The sequence below is a fragment of the Alosa alosa genome, chromosome 13, assembly GCF_017589495.1.
Source record: "Alosa alosa isolate M-15738 ecotype Scorff River chromosome 13, AALO_Geno_1.1, whole genome shotgun sequence".
NCBI classification, from domain to species: domain Eukaryota; kingdom Metazoa; phylum Chordata; class Actinopteri; order Clupeiformes; family Clupeidae; genus Alosa; species Alosa alosa.
The window spans coordinates 25267520-25289755 of NC_063201.1; the positions used below are offsets into that span (position 1 = coordinate 25267520).

A 22236-nucleotide genomic window follows, 5' to 3' on the forward strand; every position below is an offset into this window, starting at 1 on the left:
ACGCAAGTTAGCAAACGACGCTTTCTAGAAACGAGCCCCAGAACAGGAATCCAAGTACAATCAAATTGACCATCAAGAAGGTTCAGCATTTCAAGACATCACTGTAGAAACGACTTCCAACAGGATTTTAAGAGACGGTCACAGCATTCAAACTTCTGCGATAGTTCGTCATTGTGTCGAGTGACTCGGGGAGGGGAATTCTTCTTTACGCTCTGTTGGATTCACAGAGCGATCTTTCATTCTAGAGCATGTGGCAGATGCTTTGGATATAAATACAGAACCCAAAAGCTAAAGCTATCCACCATGTCCTCAAAGGAAACAACCATTAGTTGTAGAAGGCTCAAGGGTTTGCAAATAAGAGAGTTGAATTCCACCAAGAAATTAAGCCCCCAATGTCGTCTTCCAGGCAGCGCTGCATGAAAGGCACTAGGGTTAGGCAAGGATAGGGATAGGGTTAGGGTTAGGTGCCTTGAAATAGACGGTCGCAGCGCTGCCTTGAAGTCGACAGTGGGGGCTTAAAACACCATCGAGCGGTTCGGGTTAGGCCAGGCAGCGCTGCCTTGAAGTCGACAGTGGGGGCTTAAAACACCATCGTGCGGTTCGGGTTAGGCCAGGCAGCGCTGCCTTGAAGTCCACAGTGGGACCAATCAACCTGGATATTTGAATGCCCTTTTAGGCTTTCAAGCTGCAGCAAACTCATTGCAAAATACTGGATATAGACCTTTCCCAACTGCAAACGTGCATTTCTGGTGCCACAGAAAACAACATTGAACTACTTAGGACAAACAACATTAAAATAAAAAAAGTATTAAAGTGACATTTTGTAGACCATTACGGTAAAGTTTAATTCATTCTCATGCCAAAGTATCTGCGTTGGTTTTGAACGTTTCAACTGGAAACGGATTATCTAAGAACAGATTGAAATCAGATTTCGCTCGTCAATTACCCTGTTCTCATTCAAGTAGTCTACGATACTGGTGTTTGAGCAGTTCTGAGGGCAGCAGAGTTCACCCTGCGTTGTGTTAAAAAGGCTTCAGATTGAAAGAGTTGAACACATGATTGCATCTTTCTTGAGAGAGAATGACACTACTAGGAGGGTAATGTTTGGAGAATAACATACCTATCCACTGAAACATATGCCCTTAAAGGTGCAGTCATCGATTGCGCATGACGTTACATTTGTTTATGTTTATGTTTATATTTACATTTCTTAGCAGATGCTTTTCAAAACAGTGTACATTATATTTTAATCAAGGACCAAACAAAACAGACCAGAGAGGTAGCTCACCTTGAAATTGCATACGATTGCTTACTGTCCCTTTAATATACAGCTTTATAAATGACAGGTCATCATCTGGTAATCCATTAATATAACAGAGTATGTATAGTGTTACCCACAGAAAATCTCACTCGACTTCCATTACAACATGGCAATACCATACAATTTCAGTATTTTATGTCTTCTAAAATTCCACACTACTAAAAACTCAACAAAATACAACAGAAATATTCAAATCTATGTACACTTTATTTACAAACATTTCGGTTTTACAAAGTATATCTCAGATGGGAAACATTTTCTCATGATGAAATAGCTAGCATTGGCTTCCCTCAAATAATGGTTGCCTTTATTTCAAGCAAGAGAGGTAGGTAATGAAATAAACAGGTCATAGTTCACACCTCTGTGAATATCAAATTACACCAAATCCTAGTATAGCAACACGTTTGTAATTAATGTTTGTTTGACTGTGACCATAAGCGCCTCTATTCTACAGGTATGGAAAGATAAAAAATAAAAACCTCACTCATACCAGGAAACATTTACATTGTGCTCATAATCACAAGTGCCACACTGTCACAGTCTGAAGAGCATTAAGGACCAAAACACAAATCAGCTGGATGTTTGTTTAAGGAATGATGTAATCACAGTGAGGTCATGGCTGTTGCTACATTTTAGGTCAGAGAGAACATTCACGTGTCCAGAACAATTATTGGTCGCGGACCCCACCGATCACAGTTCTGAAGGATCACAGTTCTGCTTGACGAGTTGTTGTGAAGCGCTTATGAGTCTATGAGTGTGATTTGTTGTGTTAATGAGTCCAGGCCTCTGTGCTTTTCTCCTGTTTTACTGACGGGGCCCCTAGAGCCTGGCTGGGTGATGGCGCATTCAGTGGGGTGACGTTTAAACTGGCTAGCACCTCCCTGGCTGTCCTTCCCAGCATGCCTTGCACATCGCAGACAAAGCGGTAGACGTAGCGCTTGCCGGCGGTTTTGTGGATGATGTTTTTGTGGTAGTAGTAGCGAAGGCCTCGGCTCAGCTTCTCGTAGTTCATTTTGGGTTTGTTTTTGCACTGGCCCCAACGCTTGGCCACCTGTGACGGACAGAGGTGGGTAGGAAGAGTCAGGATGAGCAAAATAACTACTCAGGAGAACAGCTAGTGCTATGTGACATAGGAACAAACATGGACCTACACAATATGAATATATCCTACACACACACACACACACACACACATTTACACCAGCAGGTTATCTGGAGAAGAGAAGTCAAACTGACCTCTGCAGGGTCGGACATCTTAAACTCCCAGCCGTCTCCTGTCCAGCAGATGAACGTGCGACAGGCTGAATCCAAAAGGAGTTCCAGTAAGAACTGCCACAACTGAATCGGCCCCGAACCTGAAAAAGATGGAGAACGACATAAGTCAACTTTGAAAAAGTCTTTAATTGATTTAAAAGTCCACTTAAAGGTGAACTAGAACTGCTGCATTGATGAAAGTCTGGACTGGAGCCTCACCAGGATACGCTGACATTCCTGCCACCTCGCCATCCTTCTCCAGTCTTTGTGAGGGTCCACTTCTGCGTTTGACCACACGGGGGCAGTATGGCTCTGAGGGCTGGAGTGCAGCAGGGGATCCACAAGATGGAGTGTGGTTAGATACAGGTGCGCAGTAGCTGGGAGGGGAGTACGCAGCCCAGTATTGCGAGGGCCTTCCTTGGACATCTGTTTCGTAGAGACCATAGTTCCTCACTGGGTCACCTGCTTTGGATAAATACACATCCATGTAATTATTAATTATATAAAATCCATATAAATATGTTATTTCTTATTAACTACTGATCAGAATAAGGAACAGTTTTATCAGAATCAGAATCAGTTTATTGGCCAAGTATACTGACATATACAAGGAATTTGACTTCAGCAGGTGTTAACTCTCTGTATTCAACAAATAGAAATGTCATTGTTACTCTATTGTTACTGCTTACATGTTGTTTTAAAAAATAATAAACCAGTTAATTGTGTTTGAAAAAAAAAAAATGTATGTTGTATTTCCATTTGCTTCCTCAAACAAAAACACAATGGTCAGTTAGATTTTTTTTAATGTAATTAACACAAGACTACAGCTATACAGCCAGTGCGTGGGACTCACCGAGGTGATCCAGATTGACCGTTCCTGCTGCTCCTCCATGACTCGTCTCCTTTTCAGGGTTGTAGAGGCTAGTCACGTCCTTCAAGCCAGCAGCAAAAGCCCCATTTTGGGTGGGGGTACACAGCGGTGTGAAGCTTTGGAACGTGGAGGTGGAGTCCTGGTACCCAGCTTGGGGCTGCTCAGAATTAACAGCCTCTGGCGCTTTGGAAACAACAGAAATGACGTATGACACCTCCCCAATGATCTCTGACTCTGAAACTGTGTGCAAGACTATAGATTGCTCATAATGTCATGCTAGTGGAATAAAGAATCTCCTGAGTTGTTGGGGAAAAAAAACAATACTCACTGCTGGTGTAAGATGACATCCAGGAATTGAATTCTGGGTAGGCATCCAAGTTGAGAAGGCCCGATCCATTAGAGTTACCTGTGTGTGGGCGAAGAAAATACTTTCTCAACAGGAAATCTAAGCAATGTTGTGTTTGAGCTATAAGTACGCTATGTTTATGAGTGGTTTGTGAACCCACTGTAAGTGCTTTAAGGAGCTGACCGTGGCCTCTACCTTTTGCATCAAACGTCTGCAGGTCTTTGTGAGGTTCTCCATACGTGTCCGTGTACTGCAGCTGCCCTGGTCCCTTGCTGTCTAATAGAAAGGACAGGTCTTCACCACTGCAGTCTAGGGGCATAGGAGCACAGTGGGCAGGGTTAGTCATGAGAGGGAGTACAGCACAGGTGTTGGGCAAAGCTCCTCTGTGGACAGATTCTTAACACTGGGTGACACCCATGTCCACAGATGTGCTATCATAGGATACAGCCCCTTACACTCAATCAAGGGTGGCAACCTATTAGAGGAGAGCACTTGGGTCAAGCACAGCCAACTCCTTTTCAGGGGCAGTTTGGTCTGTTTAGGCTGTTGGCGACCCACTCTCCCCCCTGTGATTGTGTGTGTTAGTCTGGAAGTGGGGAGGAAACGCAGGCGATGGGAGTGCGTCCCAGCGCTGATGAGGGGGGTGGAGAGGGGTGCTAAATCTGTTTGGGGAGGAAGTCTGGAGGAAAGGATTAGGAAAAGAGGGAGGGAGCGAAAGAGAGAGAAAAAAAACGAGTGTATCTTTAACCTGCCCACCCTTCGCTTCAACCAGCCCCATTCAGACATTTCAAAATCACTAAACACACCCTGACACCCCCATTTCCCTGAGCTGAAACTGTGAATCTGCTGGATGAACAAGAAGTCAAGGTCCAGATTTTGGGAACTGACAGGGGTTGTCATGGACTGCATGGTTAGGTTGAAGGCCATAGGAAATGTTTTGTACAGAGTGAACGGAAATTGGGCAAAAATAGTGCAGAAATCGGTGGAAAACAACATCTGGCTGCTTCTACTGACTGACTGTGGTACAAGGATTATTTTACTATTTGACTATACATCAGAAAATCACACACATATCTTATTATGACACCAGTGGCTGCTGCTGTGATTAAAATAAATGGAGAATCAGGGGAATGGACTTACCATATGATCCAAAATCAAAACCAGCAGGGACTTCCTGTGTTCTGAAATCTTCAGTATAATATCCAGCTTGGTACATCTCCATCTTCAAAACAAACAAACAAGCAAACAAAAATGTAAATATAGCCTATATTGAAGTATAGGCTACATATCTAGATAAATGTATATCATTAATCATTCTATCTCTGATGTTGCCTAACTGGTCTGGACAAATCCGCCATCCAAGGGCTGAACAATGCATTTAGCTTCAGTGAGGCCCATTTCCAAATACACTGTTTCTTCCCTCTTTTTAAAACTTTATTGTCATGTTTACCAGCAATCATATTTAGCAAATAAATAGGATCATTTTAAAAAGAAGAAGAAGAAGAAGAAAAAAATATTAAATAATGCCTACCGTTTGAGTTTTGAATTATCTTGAACTGCTCCTTGGATATGCTTAATTCCTGTTGTTCAGATGGCCTGATATGCTTTCCACGGAGGAGTGCAGAGGTTTATATGTGTTGTCTGTTGCTGTCCGACTCGGGCCCGTTTTAAAGAGGCAGCCGTGCAGGGGCGTATCCACCCCCTCCCCACCCCGAGAAGAATGCGCTGTGCTTCGTGACCAGTAGTGCCCCAAAACATGTCGCTTAACGGGCCGTGACGTCAGGTATAAGTCACGAATACAGGGGGTTCATTCATTCATACATGCTCATGAAAAAATAGTCAATGAGCCAAAGACTGCATTATTTGGCTTGCAATAGAATAGCAAAACGAATATTATAATATTTTATGCTGGCCTATCTCAAATACTGAAGACCCAGATCATTAGGCTACAATTCAGAACAATCTGATTTTATATCTTCGTTACATAAATTTAATAGATTAATACAGTGCTCCCATTAACCAATGACAATTCGTCTAGAATGATTTGGGAATTGGGAATGAAGAAGAAGCAGCTGTTTATTTCCTCAGAGGCGGAAGTAGCCTATATTTAGGTAGGCCTAATTAATGTAGGCTATATATTCAATAATTTGGTCTGCTTTCAAAACCACCATACCCTAGAAATTCAGTGATCAGCCAGGCTTCACTGGTTAGACATGGACACACTGTTGCGCATTGATGGCACTATCTTACAAGAATAGCCTAAGCATCAGCAGATTAAGCCAATGGAGGGCGGGAAACCTGATCAATCAGTTTTTGTTTCACAAACTAATGAGGTTTTTAGTTTAGACTCTGAGTCTATCTTTAAAACCATTTATAGAGAACAATAGCCTGTAAAACGGCTCGTAGGGGAGGTCTGAAATCACGGCGTGAGTGGCTTGCGCAGATAAGAGCGGCCCGAGGGCCCTGCATAAACAAACACCTTCTGGGCCGCTTTCCTCCGCCCTAGAGAAAACAGAGCCCTACATCTGGAAAAGTGTTCTCAGATTGTGTGAGAGAGACAGGAGTCGTGATTGAGAAGGCCGTGCGTTGAAGAGAACACAACTTGGGTCAAGTTACACAAGCACCCAGCGGTAGATGACCATACACTCATTAGTAACCTAAACTCATTGAGGTAGAATTTATGGATTGGGTGTTGGACCTGTCCTGCTGTCATGGACGGATGACTGTCCTCTTAAAATGCCATCACCGTTAAGTTTACTTTCACGCCGTGTCACGAAGCCAGGGTGAAACTTGTACGAGCAAGAAGGTGATTTTTGGAATCGTGCTGCCATTAGATTGTGACAAACAGGCTATTTTGTAAGACATCAGTTGTCAACATGCAGCTCGATAGTTCGTTTGAATTTAAAGGGTTTCATGCCAGTGTGCGGTTTTTGTGGTTCTGTCCTTCTGTTTAAAGGGTTTTAAGGGGTATTTCCACTGTTTTCCCAGTAAAGCATTTCTAAGGGGAGTGGGCGCCTAATAGCCTAAGCCTACTATTTTGTCCACAGCATTCTTCACCATTATGAAAAAAAACCCCGCAAAATTCTGAAAATTATTGAAGATGTCTCCAATAATTACGATGTCATCAAATTTTAACTGTCAATAGGCCTATCTGAGTAAACTCGTTTAAGATGAAAGGGAAAGGCAACTTGGAGTAAAAAGAATCCATGATATTACTTGGATAAAACTGCCAACAGAAGAAAAACAAAAAGACATTTTTATATCTTCTACATTTTAAGAATAAATTATAATTTTAATGTTTCACCAATAGGAACCAAGCCTTGGTGCTTAGTGTGACTTCACTTCCCAATTTTAGAATGGAGAGCAAAAAAACCGTTGTCATCCGGTTATGGTCTAAGCGAAAATTGTTGCAATGGTTTGCACTGAAGAGTAAATGCGCCTGTGCAGACACCCGATGCGCTTCAGTAAGGTTTCAAAAAAGGGTATTACTTATTGAGTGCTTAACTAAAACCAACTTCATGAGCAAAAAAGACTAAACGAAAACTGCAATGGATTGTACAATTAAGGTAGGCGTTTGATGGTTTTATTGTCGAATCTGAAAATGAGATGATAGTCCGCAGCCACCCACTGCTGGGGTTAGCAGCTTTGTGTTTGCTGAGTGAGAGAGGCAAGGCGGTGATGCAGGTCCCCACTCTTTCCTTCTTGTACAAAATTTCCTCTTCCTTCCCGTTCGTGGTTGAATGTCGGCTCTTTAATAACACAAGAAACCACTACAACTTTTAGACTCAGATAAAAACTAAATGGTGGCCAGTACGCGCCAGAAAGGGTAGGCTAGGCACACTTTTTGCGTTTTCAATTGTTTGGTTTATTTGTATCCTCTTTATTTGCACCAGGGGAACCACAACAACGGATCATTTGTTGACTGCAAAATGAACTAAGCCTTATTTTAGTTTTGAGTAAGGCGGTCGTGACAAATAAACCACAACAATGGCTCAAAAAATTGTGACGAATTTTACTTCATGGTGGAGCGCGCGCGCAAAGCAGGTGGTTCAGGCGCCATCAACTTATTTGGAATATCGAAGATTTCGTTGCAAAGGACTGAATTGCTTCGGATGACTGGTATTTGTAATCTGTCTATCTTTATTAAGAAATGTAACAAATTCCAAATCCTGCATTAATTACAAACGTAGAGAATTTATTTAAATAATTTTATTCTCTGCACGCTAGTGGATATGTAACCGTTAGGCTCTCAAGAGGGTTGGTGAAGTGTCAACCAGTTATTACATGTAGGCTAATCTATTGATGTTCCGATTTTTCAAGCTTAAATTTTTAGCCTGGACTGAACGTTTAAAGTCCTCTCATTTTTATTGCTGAGAGTGTTTCATGATTTGTAACTAAATGACAGGTGCTGCACTTGAGGCTAGCCCATAGAAGTTGATAAAATGCTCAGCTAGCCTACAGTGTAACATGAAAGAAAATGTTTGTAGGTCAAATAGACATTCTTGGAATAGACTAAACGAAAATATGTTAGTCTTACAAAAACAAATTATGATTTTCAAATGACAGTTCAGAAAAAAAGAAATCAATGCCTAAAACTGATATCCACGTAGATAATAACGTTGAGCTTGTCTAACGCTAATTTAATTAGGCCTAGGCAAAATACACGTTTTGCTGCATAATCTTTAGACTAGGCTACAATTCTACATTCTAATGATCTACTGTTTTAAGCGACTGGGTGCTATGCAATAAACATCATAAATCCTTTTATGTCATGACATTTAAACAATTTGTTTTGCTGTAGACACCAGAGATCTATATTGGCTCCATATTCAGTATGCGATTGAAAGGCTAAGAACCTTTTTTTGGCGGGGAGGCAAGTCGGTTTTGAGATAGCTGGGTGGTTACATAGGCCTATGCGATTTCTGTTTTTGTGTATAATTATCCATTAGTTTTGCTTTGGTTAGCTTTGTGTATTGCCTAGTTTGTAACAGCATTACCTACTTAATCGGTTTTGAAAACGCATACCTTCACAGAAAATGGCCTGTGCATGCGTACAAAAAGCAGGTGTAGGCTATTGCTGCTATTTAGGCCTGGGGTGATTTCTGTTGTTTAATATGTCCAATGGTATGCCGACAAAAAGAGCGCACATAAGCACAGAAAAATAAGTTTTGGATAATCTTACTGGACAGTTTGACCACCCTCTCGCAAATGTCTGCTCTCCCAAGGCTAAGCGAGTTATTTAAAGAATAATTTATAGCAAACTGTGGACTCGTGTGCCTGTCAGGTGTCGTTATCTGAACTCTACAGGCTTCCTGTCTCGAACCTCAGACTTTCCGCACACGCTTCCGTTCCCTCTACACGAAAAAAGAGCCAACAAAGTCTGCCAAAACAGAACCAGTTCTGTGGATGTTATATGCCAATGCATTGTTTTCCATGTCTATTGCAGCATTTTCACAATAACCGAAGTCCACTTGGACGTGTGGTCTTTCCATGCGCACCAACTGCGTGTCAAGAGGCCTGTGCTGTTCTTTTGTCTCTTGCACAAACTTTTTTTTTGTGCTGGTGGCATGATGTTGCTGATTAAATGTTTATGAAAACGTCACAGCATGTTTGCAGCCCGAAACGCAGCTGTTGGTCCATTTGCAAAATCAGCTCGGCCAAGCCGTAACTTCTTCTTTTTTACTTGTGTATTAGTAGAGCAGAAGTGAGAACAAGAAAATTTGACGAGCGAATTTTGATAATGCCAAGAAAGCTAATAGCCTACAAAGGCTGCATTATCATGATTAGGCCTAAGTCCTTTTATCCGAAGGAATAAATGACCTACCGTCAAAAGAACATCATGCTTTAAAGAGATTGGCTATCTGTCTCTCAATTTTAAAATAGATTCGCTAATTTCTATTCGTTAATAAGAATTAAAGTTAAATACGTTTTCCACTCAAAATGTAAAGCGCTTCTTCACGTTCAAAACAGGTCAAATCCACTCTTTCGCAATGGTTATTTGAAAGCTATGGTGTCCTTCAGTTAGCTCCGGATGCTGTGGTCATCTTTTAATGTAAGAATCGACTTACACATTTATGCAGAAGCAATACAAATTTAGAGGAACATTCTTTTAAATACTTTTATTGTTTTTATTGTTTTATATTTAGGCTACCAAATATAAGAACATCCATAAAAATAACATTACAATTTTAGACTATATTTTATTAATTTGGTTCATTTGTTTTTTGTATATAAAAGACAATTTGTTAAAAACTGTCAGCAGATTTACCACTGAAGTGTATGGTAACCACTGAGTTTAATGATGTCAAATGTTTGACTGACTATTAAACTATTAATTAACATTAAAAAATAGCCCATCAACATCAAGAGGCACTGCAGAATCGTTTTTTCATGAAATACAAAATATTGTTAGCTCATCAAGTATCATTTGGAATAGCTTCACCTCCACTCTGCAGTCTTCTGTGCCCTGTATAGTGTGTGTGTGTATGTGTGTGTGTGTGTGTGTGTGTGTCATACAGAATTGGCCGTTAATAAAAGCCACTACCTTGGTGCTATGACTATGCATGCACCACCTTTGAAGATTATTCATATGTAGATCGGCCTCACTCTGAAAAGCTTCAGTATCTTGAGACACATTAAATGAGTGTTAGTTTCAAGTACAGTGCCTTGTAAATGTACAGTCTCTGACGTCCACAAAATGGCTTCTGAAGTTTGACAGTTTCATCTTTCCTAAAACTACAAGTTCATTTGAGATCTTTCAGACCAAAGGTATAAAACTTGTGGTGTTTTCATTTAAATATATAGCAGATTAGATCAGTCAGCCAGTGCAGTGCAATCTGCAAAATGTTTCCCTGGTTGTTGTGTTGAGTCTCACAGCAACAGGGGCTGATATGAAACCAATCGAGCAGGAAGTTAGTTGTGGCAGTGGCGGTCAGGCCACGGGTGGTGTGTTTGTGTTGATCAGTTCGAAGTTGGAGAGAGCTAAACGGTGTGAACATGTGTAGGGCTGTGGTCTGCAGCGTGCATGCTCACAGTCATTTTTAACTCCTGAGCCCTAGTGTGTCACTTGTGTGTGTGTGTGCGCATGTGTGTGTGAGTGCACATGTACGTTCATGTGAGAGGACAATCTGATAGCAGAATCTGATATGCCTCTCTACGCTGTGGGTCTCAAAACTGTTTCGCTCGACGTTAGTATCTATACGTGTTTGGCGTGTGATGTAGGCTATAGACGCAGTGTTTAGAATAAGAGAATGCACGATGCTCTTGACCCTTCACCCAACGCCACCCCCACCCCCAATCACTGCCCAAAGCCTGTGTGTCAGCCCCTCTTTCACTTCTCTAGTAAGGGAGTGCCTCCCAGTTCACACACGAAAGTGCACAGAACGAGACAGAAAAGGAGGGAGGAGTTTGCAAATAAATAAATAAATGCACAGTCATAAGGAACATAAAGGCCATTTGATTCTGAGACGCTTGATTACACAGGTGTTGAATTACTATGAACGTTCATAGTAACTGAATGTTCTTATGAAGGACAATGACCCAAATGCCGACTTCTTCAAACACTTTTGAAATGCACGGCTGTTGTTTTGCAATAAACGGGTTCCTTTTCGACTCCTTGTCTGTCTCAAATATAAGATGCCCGCCATGGAAACAATGCAGAAAGAGAGGGGAAGGAGTGCAGGGATAATTAGGCTAAAATAATACACACAACTGAGTGGTCGGCTCCTCAGTGCTTCAATCAGTGCTGGCTGCCTTGGTGCGTCCACTCAACCCTGCCCAGCACCCCACCCCACCACCTCACACTCAGACCCCCCCTGGCTGGCTTGTTTTTCAGCTTTTTAAAATGGCCCATTTTTTTTTTTTGCGCGAGTGCCCCCCGCGGCCTCCACTCCTGTTTCCTATCTCTTGTCCTGTGCCAAAAGGTTTCTCTGCACATGGGGGCCGCGCTTCCTGTGGGCCGCCGAAAAAGCCCGGTGCTGACGTAGGAAGCCCAAAAGACAATACGCGAGTCCTCTAAACAAACACGCACGCCATGGAGATCCACATTCATTCACACATAAATAGATGTATACTAAGGGTATACACAAACACATGAAAGAGATAGTTTTGTACCCGGTGCACTTGGTCGTGGTGCCCCCGCCTCGCCGCACACATGCACACACTCTTGGACAGATGCAGAAATTTGGGTCTCATGCTAAAGGAGGCAGGAGCTCACTTCACAGCAGAGGGAAGCACGTATCTCTTTCTGATCTTCTCTGAACTCTATAGATTGTATACATGCACTCACAACTGCTGATATAATTTTGAAAGTAATGGCAAGGTTATAATCCGTGGCCTTCTATAGTAGATGCTCCCTTCTCTGGTCGAGATCATGCGTCAGTCCACATTGTACACTTAAAATGAAAATGACCGTATACATTTGTGATGTCAAATCATAAGCAACACAAAAACCTACTCACTAAGGTGCAACCCAAGCACTCCAGGGGGTCACAGTTATTGAGTGTGAGAAAAAAACAACAAACAGTGTCATGTGACTGCATGTGATGAAAGCATCAAACTGGGATCAGTTGTTTAGTGAAAGCCACCAATGGGTTATCAGTCCTTTCTCTCTCATGCTTATCGCCCGTCTGCTTTTACAGGAAGCGCTGTCAGTCGTGAGTGAGGACCAATCCATTTTCGAGCCAGCCTTCAGCGCCCCCCAAGCCATGCACATGAAGGGGGAGATAAACACGACGACGGCGACACCGACCGGTTTCCGCCAGAGTTCCGAAGAGAGCCCCGAACCCACTGAACCCGAGTGGGTGTCACCTGGCGCTCAGAACCCAGGGAAAAGAGTGGAACATGTCAACGGAACCAGGTGACTAATGACAAGAGACACAATGTTGTCTGAGTAGCGCTGATTTCTCTCTGAGGTGTAGGAGAGTGTGCGAGGGGTGCAATCAAGAGCAAAATGTGTTGATAATGAAGTTCCATTTTCACTTATCTTGGTGGAACCTCCATAAACTGATGTTAATTTTGATACCATAGATTTAATAGAGACCCAGTCAGACCAATAGTATGAAAAATCAGGAACAGAGTTTATTTACAATGATCAAGGGAGAGACAGCATGACTTCACCTAAAGATCCATCATTGTAAATAAACTCTGTTCCTGATTTTTCATACTATTGGTCTCTATTAAATCTATGGTATCAAAATTACCATCAACTTGTAAATGAATCAACGTTGGAAAACTTCCACAAGGTTTTGGATAAAGGGGATTGTCAAATGAGTAAATTTCAAGTGAATGTTTGGTTACAGTCATACTGATATCATGGAATAATAGTACGTGGAGAGAGAGAGAGAGAACTGTGTGCTGGTGCTAGGGGGCGGATGTGCGCTCCACGCGTGACTCACCTCCCTCTTCTCCACCCTTTCCCTGTGTCACTTTCTCCATCCTCCCCGGCAGCCGTGAGTCCCCAGTGGACTGCAGCGTCACGAAAAGGACCCGGCACATGAGTAACAACGACGGGGGCCAGTTGGCCTACCAGGCCTCGTACCCGGAGCCACGCACTAGCCCCCAGACCAGCACGCCTCCCAGCAACACCACAGAGGAAAAGAGGGTCATCGTTCCAGCAGGTGAGCTGTTCCTGTGTCCTTGTGACGCACTCGCAGGCACGCACACACACACACATACACACACACACACTCACACACACATACTCACACACTAGTGGAACATCTTGCAATGGAATGGAATGGTGCTTCTCCTCAAGTACTGATTGCATTGATCCCGAGTAAATGTAGGTAAACCTATAAAAAAGTACAGATAACATAATCTGCCATGGGGTGGCAAATTATGTCACTTCCTTCTGGATTTGAACATACTTCTTACCACCGTGTAGATACAGTGGGCAGTGGTAGTGTAGTGGATAAAGAGCTGGGCTAGCATGCAGAAATGTTGTGGGTTTGATTCCTGGCTGCGACTGTGCCCTTGAGCAATGCACTTAACCCCAAAGTTGCTCCGGTAAGACTGTCCCTGTAGTAATTGATATCTGTAAGTCGCTTTGGACAAAAGTATCATCCAAATGAATAAATAATACAGTTTTTGCCAATTGCTTACAAACTTTTTGCAGAATTTGGCTCATTGTGTCAAAACACAAACCATATAAGGCACAGCTCTTGGAGATAAACACCTCACAGCTATGTCAAAATGAAACAATCAACACTTACCAATCCTTTTTCAAAATGTGTGTCTTGCAACAAAATGACACACACATTTACCATTTCAATTACTCTTTCAAGTCAACAATATCACACTGATATCAATATCACATGCGCTTTATATAAAACACTGCAATCTTTAATATCTGTATATGTAATTTTCTCATAGTCTTATATGAAATTTAAAAATAGAAATGCTAACAACAGTTAATTTCAGTTTCAAAAGAAAAATTGTAATCAATACAGTACTGTATGTTACTGTACTGTGAACAAAACAAAAATGAAACAACAAATAACTAATTGTAGAAAATATACAGTAATTGTAAGGAATGGGGTTGCAGGTTTACAGTATAGAGCCCACCTTCAATTGGTTTGGGCCACATACAGTAACCTCATCTACATCAAACAATGTCCCCCTGGGCTAAGGAATGGGGAAAATGTCCCCTTGTCTGCTGTATCCGCCCCTGAACTGACCCCACCTCAGTGTCTCTGCATCCCTCCTCCATTGCTCACACACACAGCCATTGCTCACAGCCATCTTGGTAAAGGCTTCGGGCAGTTATTTTGGGCAACTTTTCCAATTCAAATAGGGAGGCATACGTAATGGAGGTCATATCGACATAAAAAGTACATCAGATACATCTGTGTTTAAATCTGAATTGAACAATATCAATACCTCCCCCCAAATCGCTAATAATGCTAAAAAAGATGTTACTATTATATTACTTACATTACAGGAAGGGCCGTAAATGTGCTGCAGACAACTGCCATATTGGCATTACGAACAAACCCCATACATGTCTATGGAGGATTCTTTGAATGCTGTGTCCTCATTAAGTCTCTGTTAATGATGTGTGCAAGGACACTCAAATAGCCAACCACTCATTGTAAACAAAATATAAGTTAACTTATCATGTAATGTCATGTTTGATCAGGCTATTTTCTAATATAAGTATATAAACAATAACTACTATCAAACAACAGTTAGATTTTGAACAGTTCTGAGTAATCCTGTTTGTAGCATATTGAACATTGCCCTGTTGAGTTTGTTATAAAATGGCCTGAGAGAAGAGTTTAGTTGAGGTGCTTTGGAAATGTGTTGATGGCGCAACCAGGCTGATTTACAAACCAAGCAGCGTTACACATCGAAACTCAACCCCATGCACACTCTCTGCCCAAAGAACTGCACACTCTTGCGTCAGGGTGCAGGGAACGGCCTGTTCTAATAGCGGAACTTCGCCAGGGCAGGTTCACATTGTGGTTGCTATTTTTTACACAGGGTTTGAGTGAGGGATTCACATGGGCCAGTCTGTGTTAGTGTTTGTGTGTGTTTGGAAAGGCTGTAGGTGATAGGCTACACGCATAGTGCAGCTTTGTAGTTGAAATGATCAAAGAAAAGAATGAGTGAATAGATGGGTGACACCAAGCGGAGTAGGAGGCACACGGTATACATTGTGAAAGGAGCAATAAGCGCTGTGTGTAAAATCAGTCCAGTATTTTCCAAGCGAGGCCTCTCGCAATTGTAAGTGGCCTGCAGCTACGTGTCCAAGAGCCTTTCCCACGTTTGTTTTAGCGCTGATTATGGGAGGCTTGCTCATGTTCTGGGACCAAAGTGAGGGGAAGTTGCCTCTGATTTGGCTTCCAGACTGCATAGTTTCCACCACCTCAAAGCCTGATCTTTTCCCACAAGAAACACTTAGGTGTACAAGCCACCAGAACTCTTCACATCTAAAAATAAAACACTGCTGGAGACAAGTTATTTTTTAAAAATAAATATATAAATATAATATATATATACATATATTTAGAGTTTGTTCAGTATTATTCACAGAAAGTTTTTCTTTTGACTGAAACATTCACACAGACTTAAAGGTGAAGGTGGCTGTGACATCATAAAAGTTATAAACGCCATAAATTGTGGAGACTCTTCGTCAGGGATTGGACATCTGGGATTATTTATACATGAGTCAGTTGGGCCAAACAATTATTGTGCTCATAATACACGGATGTTACATCACTCTTCTGTGTTGAACAAGGACAATGAAGGGCCCAGAAACATAGTGGGGCGTTATGATCAAGTGCACTTACCGACAACCAGGAAGAAAGTCATCACATTTTAATGTCCACATACCAACTCAGATGCTTGAGTCAGTGAAGCTGTCAAAGACCAAAGAGGCAAAATCACACCCTCGAAATAAATCTGCACACAGATCTCTAAAATGAAGAGAATCTAAACATTACCATCATTTTACAGCCTTTTTTGGATACCGGTTATACAATGGACATACTAGATAATTTGGCAAGAGGAGGGCATTATATTTGGCCATTTTGATTGAATGATCACATATGTTTATGTAATGTAAGTGAGTCTAAGGCTATCTTTATAAAAGTCCATTTCATTGACCACACAGAAATGTTAAAAAAGTGAAAAGTAAAAAAGTGTGTGGGGAAGAGAGACATGTAACTGTGACGATCCTTCAGCCACTGCGTGTGCTTGAGACAGTGTTATCAGTTAGCAGTGAGGAAGAAAAGTTGCTGTCCTCGTGTGTATTCAGGGCACGGCAGTGAACTGGTGCAGATGTGTGCACTCAAACAGGAAACACTTCATCGCCCTCTCCGATCACTGCTCTCAAAGCACTGCTGTCACACGCAGGGTCACCGCAAGGTTTTCAACCTGGAGATCCTCCATTTTATCACACAGTAAGATAGGGACATAAGGGTTATGTATCAAGCCAGTTTTCAGAGCTAAACTTAACAAGAACATAATGGGCCCTTCATTGTCTTGTTATCAAATCAGGTGGAATTAGAAATACAACAATATAATATATTGCAGGTGCATTACAGCCATGTTAACTTCCTGATTTTCTTCCTGAAAATATGCCTCAAACGGAAGTGGTATGTTTTTTTTCTCTCTCTGTGCAAGTTAAAGATAAAGATAGCACTTGAGCATTGCATGCTGACATTACATGTTACTGTGGTAGTTTTAGTTCTACTGAGTGAGACATAGCCCCTAATGAGAGTGAGGCATACTAGAGCTCTGTTGTCACTTAATGAGAGGAAAAAAAGCTAGCCAGAAAAAAAGAAACGAGCTCTGTGGTCAAAATTTACATACATAAAAGGTCACGGTCGAATGGCTGCAAACAATACAATACAATAAAAACACACATATGCATGTATATACATGTATACATGCATGCATATTGTATACAGTATGGCAGTAATTACATTTCTAAAATGCTCAAAAAGTGACTGCAAAGCACTTTTTAAAAACACACATATGCATGTATATACATTTATGTATACATGCATGCATATTGTATACAGTGTGGCAAAAGCTTTGGACAAAGGCGTCTGCAAAGTCCCATAACCATAACCATAACCAGAAGGCCATTGCTATTGGTCCTGTCTTGATGCTGAACATAACCAGGTGAGTGTAGAAGTTATCACTGTTCAGTTGCTTCCCTAGTTGCTCTGTACAGAGTCAGTCAGTTCCATTCTGACCTGGATACCCCCAGTCTGCCCTCATCTGGCTGCCCTGTATCTGTTATCAGTCACCACAGAGCCCTCTATTCTCCAGTTTTACCGCCTCTATGCACATCTGAGCAATCTAAAAAGATATCTCAGCCTGCATTAAATGTATTGTGACTGTGTTTTCATTACATGAAAATCACAACATTATCAGCATGCCCATATGCACTTTCTCTTTGCATTGACTGACAATCAAAACTTTAGCTTTTAGCTTTTCTAAAGAGATCCTGCAAGAAAATGTACTTTCCTCATGAGTTTTTTGTTGTATTTGTTTCAGACCCTGAGGTGTGGACACAGGAGCATGTACGGCAGTGGTTAGACTGGGCCATCAAAGAGTATGGACTGTTGGAGGTGGATGTGTCTCTTTTCCAGACGCTGGATGGCAAGGCACTCTGCAAACTATCCAAGGAAGACATGATGCGCCTCACTTCAGAATACAACACCGACATTCTGCTGTCACATCTCAATTACCTCAGACAGAGTAAGGCACTCTTCATTTGCCCTGAATCCCACACTGATAGGCTTCAATGAACATGAAACATACTGGCACGTTCAATAAAGCACCATACTGATTATGACAAAGATATGTGGACATTTGGAACAGTAACTCAGACATTATAATAATGATTACGGAACATTTCTCTGTACTTTGGTCTTTTTTTATATATATATTTTTGTGAAGCTCTAAGTCAACAATCACACGGTTAACTGCCTGAACTGCAGGGTAATCAAATTGATTTAGGGTGCATGTTGGTTGACCTCTTCTGTTTTTGGTTAACAATCTTTTCTATTCCAGTTCAAGTTTTGTTTTTAATGTCTCTTAATTTTGCAGGCAGTCCCACCTTTTCTTACCCCACAACACCAACCAACACACCACAGCAGCCCCGACTACAAGTCAAAGCAGGTAAGGACGTGGAATCAGAACGTAGAGTCCTACTTTCTCATACTTAAGCTAAGCACAAATCCTTCAACTAGATCTTTGAAAAAGAAAAATCAAAAGTGTTGACGTGGCTAAAAGAACAAAATGTGGACACACCTTAAAAACATAACTTCGACCACATAGAGCCTCTAAAGGAAAGTTTCTTCAGAATTCAATGCATTTCAGCAGTAATTATTGCAACACCATCTACTGCTATGAACAGAGATGGTGAGAACATGATTGCATCTCAGAGTGCAAGGCATGGCTGCCAAGTGCTCCATATGCTGATATTCGTTGGTGAATGTTGAAGCAAGTCAACAGCTCAGTATCGTAGTAGTTTCAGACAGGAAACAGCTGCACCGGCACAGGAAATAGGGGCATGGGTACGGGTCCCACTTTGGGACAAAACTGATAATCTGGAGGTGAGTGAGGCAGGCTCCAACAAAAGGACACTTACCCCTAAGACACACAGGGCCATCTTCAGCCCATCTTTGTTTTCACATCTCTCTGATCTTGACCTGAGTGCTCCTCCAGAGTCTTTAAATCAGCGCTTCCTTCCTCCCATAGTTGTGCGTTGCTTAGGCCTTCAAAGCTCATTTCTTCCCTGTCACTCCCCTGTCTCAAGTCTCGGCATTTGTGTTTGTGAACAGAAAACAGCTTTGAAGAAATCAGCAGAAGGAACAACTGGTCGTCACCAGTCATGCCTGTAGTTCCAAAGGGTATGTTGAACATAACATGAAGTGCTGCAAAAACAAGAAATGGCTGTGCATAGATATAGAAATATATAAATATAAAAATCTTTGTGTGACATTGACATGAAATGAAATAGATTTTAGACGCTTGATATGCAACAGATTAAATTTCTACCTTTTAGGAACGAAACACAGCAATATATAACAATGATGAACATTAACAGCAATATATATATATGATAGATAGATAGATATATACTTTATTGATCCTCAAGGGGAAATTCAAGAAATATAACAATGATGAACATCAACACATAGCAATATATAACAATGATGAACATTAACACATAGCAATATATATCAATGATGAACATTAACACATAGCAATATATAACAATGATGAACAATAACACATAGCAATATATAACAATGATAAACATTAACAGCAATATATATATATAACAATGATGAACATTAACACACATGTTGCTCATACAGTATATATGTGTGCATGCAGACACTTGTGTTAAACATGTTGATTTTTTCTGGACACATAGTGGGTTCACCCATAGAGCCTCAGCACCCGGCCAGAGTCGCCGAGCCTCCCCCGAGAATTGGTCAAGGTCCGTATTTGCATTTTATTTATTTGTTAGTTTATTTGGTGGTCAGATAAAGATGCAGAAGTGACCCTGTTAATATTAGCTGTGGTCTTCAGATTGTGACAGCCTCAATAGCATTTTAGCACTGCCTTCAAAATAGATAATTTAATTAATTTTGTTATGGCAGATCCATATCAAGCATTAGGTGCCATCAGCAGTCGACTAGCCAATCCAGGTAAGACTTGAGCACAAGACAGCACTGACCCGTGTCAAACACACAGCTTACTTTTGTGACCTTTCCACTGTTTGTCATCACTTAACACATCTAGGATGATTCATTTACACCAAAGATTATTGGCAAAGCACTTTTGGAGACTATTAGAAAAGTGAAAAGTTTTCTGGAAAGTTTTAGAATTCACCCAAGGAACTCAGATTTGCCATTCCTTAAGAAACCTTTTTTGAACTGTCCAAAAAAAACAATAGAGTGGATTAGCTGCTCTGATAGAACCAGGAAGTGCCACATTTGACCTTGCAGTGGAGTAGAACCCAGCCACTGCTCTTATTTAAACATTAAACAGAAACATTGGGGCCACAAAGGTTGCTTTGTTGGTGATTTTGTTTTTGCTGGTAAATAGGCTTGGTTGTTGATTGGCCACTGTGGGAAATGTCCTACCTATAGCACAAGGAATTGAACACTCTTGTGTACATCTGAAAAACAAAACTCTTCCAACTCTGCTGTCTCCTCACAGAAACCCCACAGACCTATAGCAAGAGCCAAACTGCCAAAGTCAGTTCACAAAGGGTGATCAGCATTGGCCCTCACAAGATCGTGGGTAGGTGGTCAGCCAACCCAGGTTTTGTCCTTTATTTTCAGTCAGACTGACAGTGGAAAGGTCATAAGTTCTTTCATATTAGGTGGAACAGTGGTCCATGATAACATTTGAATTAAATAATATATTGTGTTATATTGTGATGATGCTACACAAGCACCACACTAATCCAAGTGCATGAGCCACACAGTCCAAGGGCATGTCTGCACTACAGTATCATAGCTATGTCTACCCATACACACATACTGTAGCTGCACCACTGATCTGAAGACAAAAATATATGTTCAGTAATATGTTTGTTATCTCTGACCCTCCAAACTGCATCTGCAGGCTCTGGCCAGATCCAGCTGTGGCAGTTTCTGCTGGAGCTCCTGTCCGAAACAACTAACGCTCACATCATCACCTGGGAGGGCACCAACGGTGAGTTCAAGATGACGGACCCAGACGAGGTTGCCAAGCGCTGGGGCGAGCGCAAGAGCAAGCCCAACATGAACTATGACAAGCTGAGTCGCGCACTGCGCTACTACTACGACAAGAACATCATGACCAAGGTCCACGGCAAGCGCTACGCCTACAAGTTCGACTTCCAGGGCATCCACCAGGCCCACCAGAACCATACCACTGAGGGCAGCATGCTCAAGTACCAGGGAGAGGTGCCCCCCTACATCCCGTCCTACCACAGCCACCAGCCCAAAATGAACTTCATGAGCTCGCACCAGCCCCCTATGCCTGTGTCATCAGGGAACTTTTTTCCGGCGCCCCCCCCCTACTGGAACTCAGCCACTGGAGGGATGTACCCCAGCACCCCCATGCCCCGACACCCAGGGAGCCACGGCCACCTGGCCACCTACTACTGAAGCCCACCTGACAGCTCACCTGTGCCAACTGTTACCTACCTGTGCCATCTGTTACCTGTCTGTCCAGAAGTGAAAGTTATATTCTACATAGCTGTCATTCTCAAAGCATTATAGCAGTTTGTTATTGTTGAATTTCAGCTTTCCAAGTTTATTATCCATATACAGGACAGGGGAGAATAAGTAGGCCTATTTGAACCCATGCTAAAGTTGACTAAAAAGAAAAATATAAAAACATCTGTTAGAAATTGATCTTAATGCCTTAATTAAAAAAAAAAATCCAACCTTTAAGGACACCAATTTTCTTATAAATTATAAATAAATAAATGTTCTTCCTTAAATTACAGGGGCAATAAGTATTTGACCCCTATGTTAAATTCCCACAGAGGCAGATTTTTTATTTTTAAAGGCCACTTATTTCATGGATCCAGGATACTATGCATCCTGATAAAGTTCCCTTGGCCTTTGGAATTAAAATAGCCCAACATTATCACATACCCTTCACCATACCTAGAGATTGGCATGGTGTGTTTTTCAGTTAGCCTATTAGCTGGTTTGATTTGCATTGAATCCAATGAGCATTTTAGTCAACTTTAGCATGGGTTCAAATACTTATTCTCCCCACTGTAAGTTGTATGAAAAGTGTATATCAAAAAAGTAATGTTTTCATGTTGACGTAAATTTGTAAATAGTTTTTTTTGTTTTGTTATTATATTGTGCAATTGTGAAGATCTCAATGCAGACATAGATTGGAAAGTGTTTTTTTTTACCTTGGCTTTGTTGAATAAGGAGTGTTTTGAAAGACCAATGTTGCATACCT

General features: G+C 41.6%; 2 protein-coding genes across 5 annotated transcripts; one reads left to right on the top strand and one right to left on the bottom strand.

Moving 5' to 3' along the window:
* Positions 1 to 1507: 1507 nt before the first annotated feature.
* On the bottom strand, positions 1508 to 5448 carry LOC125305975 (ETS1-related protein). Of its 2 annotated transcripts, none has more exons than XM_048261082.1 (8): positions 5324 to 5448; positions 4933 to 5014; positions 3988 to 4101; positions 3775 to 3852; positions 3429 to 3629; positions 2795 to 3037; positions 2558 to 2676; positions 1508 to 2372 (listed from the first exon to the last, which is right to left on the bottom strand). In XM_048261082.1, exons 2-8 carry the CDS (start codon positions 5012 to 5014, stop codon positions 2091 to 2093), a joined length of 1119 nt encoding a protein of 372 aa, XP_048117039.1. In that variant the 5' UTR covers positions 5324 to 5448; the 3' UTR covers positions 1508 to 2090. The 2 variants fall into 2 exon arrangements, with proteins under 2 accessions (XP_048117039.1, XP_048117038.1); XM_048261081.1 differs by having other exon boundaries at positions 2795 to 3040.
* A 1775-nt stretch (positions 5449 to 7223) lies between these two features.
* Positions 7224 to 21903, top strand: fli1rs (Fli-1 proto-oncogene, ETS transcription factor-related sequence). 3 transcript variants are annotated; one of them, XM_048261834.1, is made up of 10 exons: positions 7224 to 7358; positions 12432 to 12649; positions 13240 to 13409; positions 17800 to 18003; positions 18355 to 18426; positions 19092 to 19160; positions 19691 to 19756; positions 19920 to 19967; positions 20482 to 20565; positions 20893 to 21903. In XM_048261834.1, exons 1-10 carry the CDS (start codon positions 7341 to 7343, stop codon positions 21417 to 21419), a joined length of 1476 nt encoding a protein of 491 aa, XP_048117791.1. In that variant the 5' UTR covers positions 7224 to 7340; the 3' UTR covers positions 21420 to 21903. The 3 variants fall into 3 exon arrangements, with proteins under 3 accessions (XP_048117791.1, XP_048117793.1, XP_048117794.1); XM_048261837.1 differs by lacking the exon at positions 7224 to 7358 and adding an exon at positions 7626 to 7911; XM_048261836.1 differs by lacking the exon at positions 20482 to 20565.
* Positions 21904 to 22236: the final 333 nt, after the last annotated feature.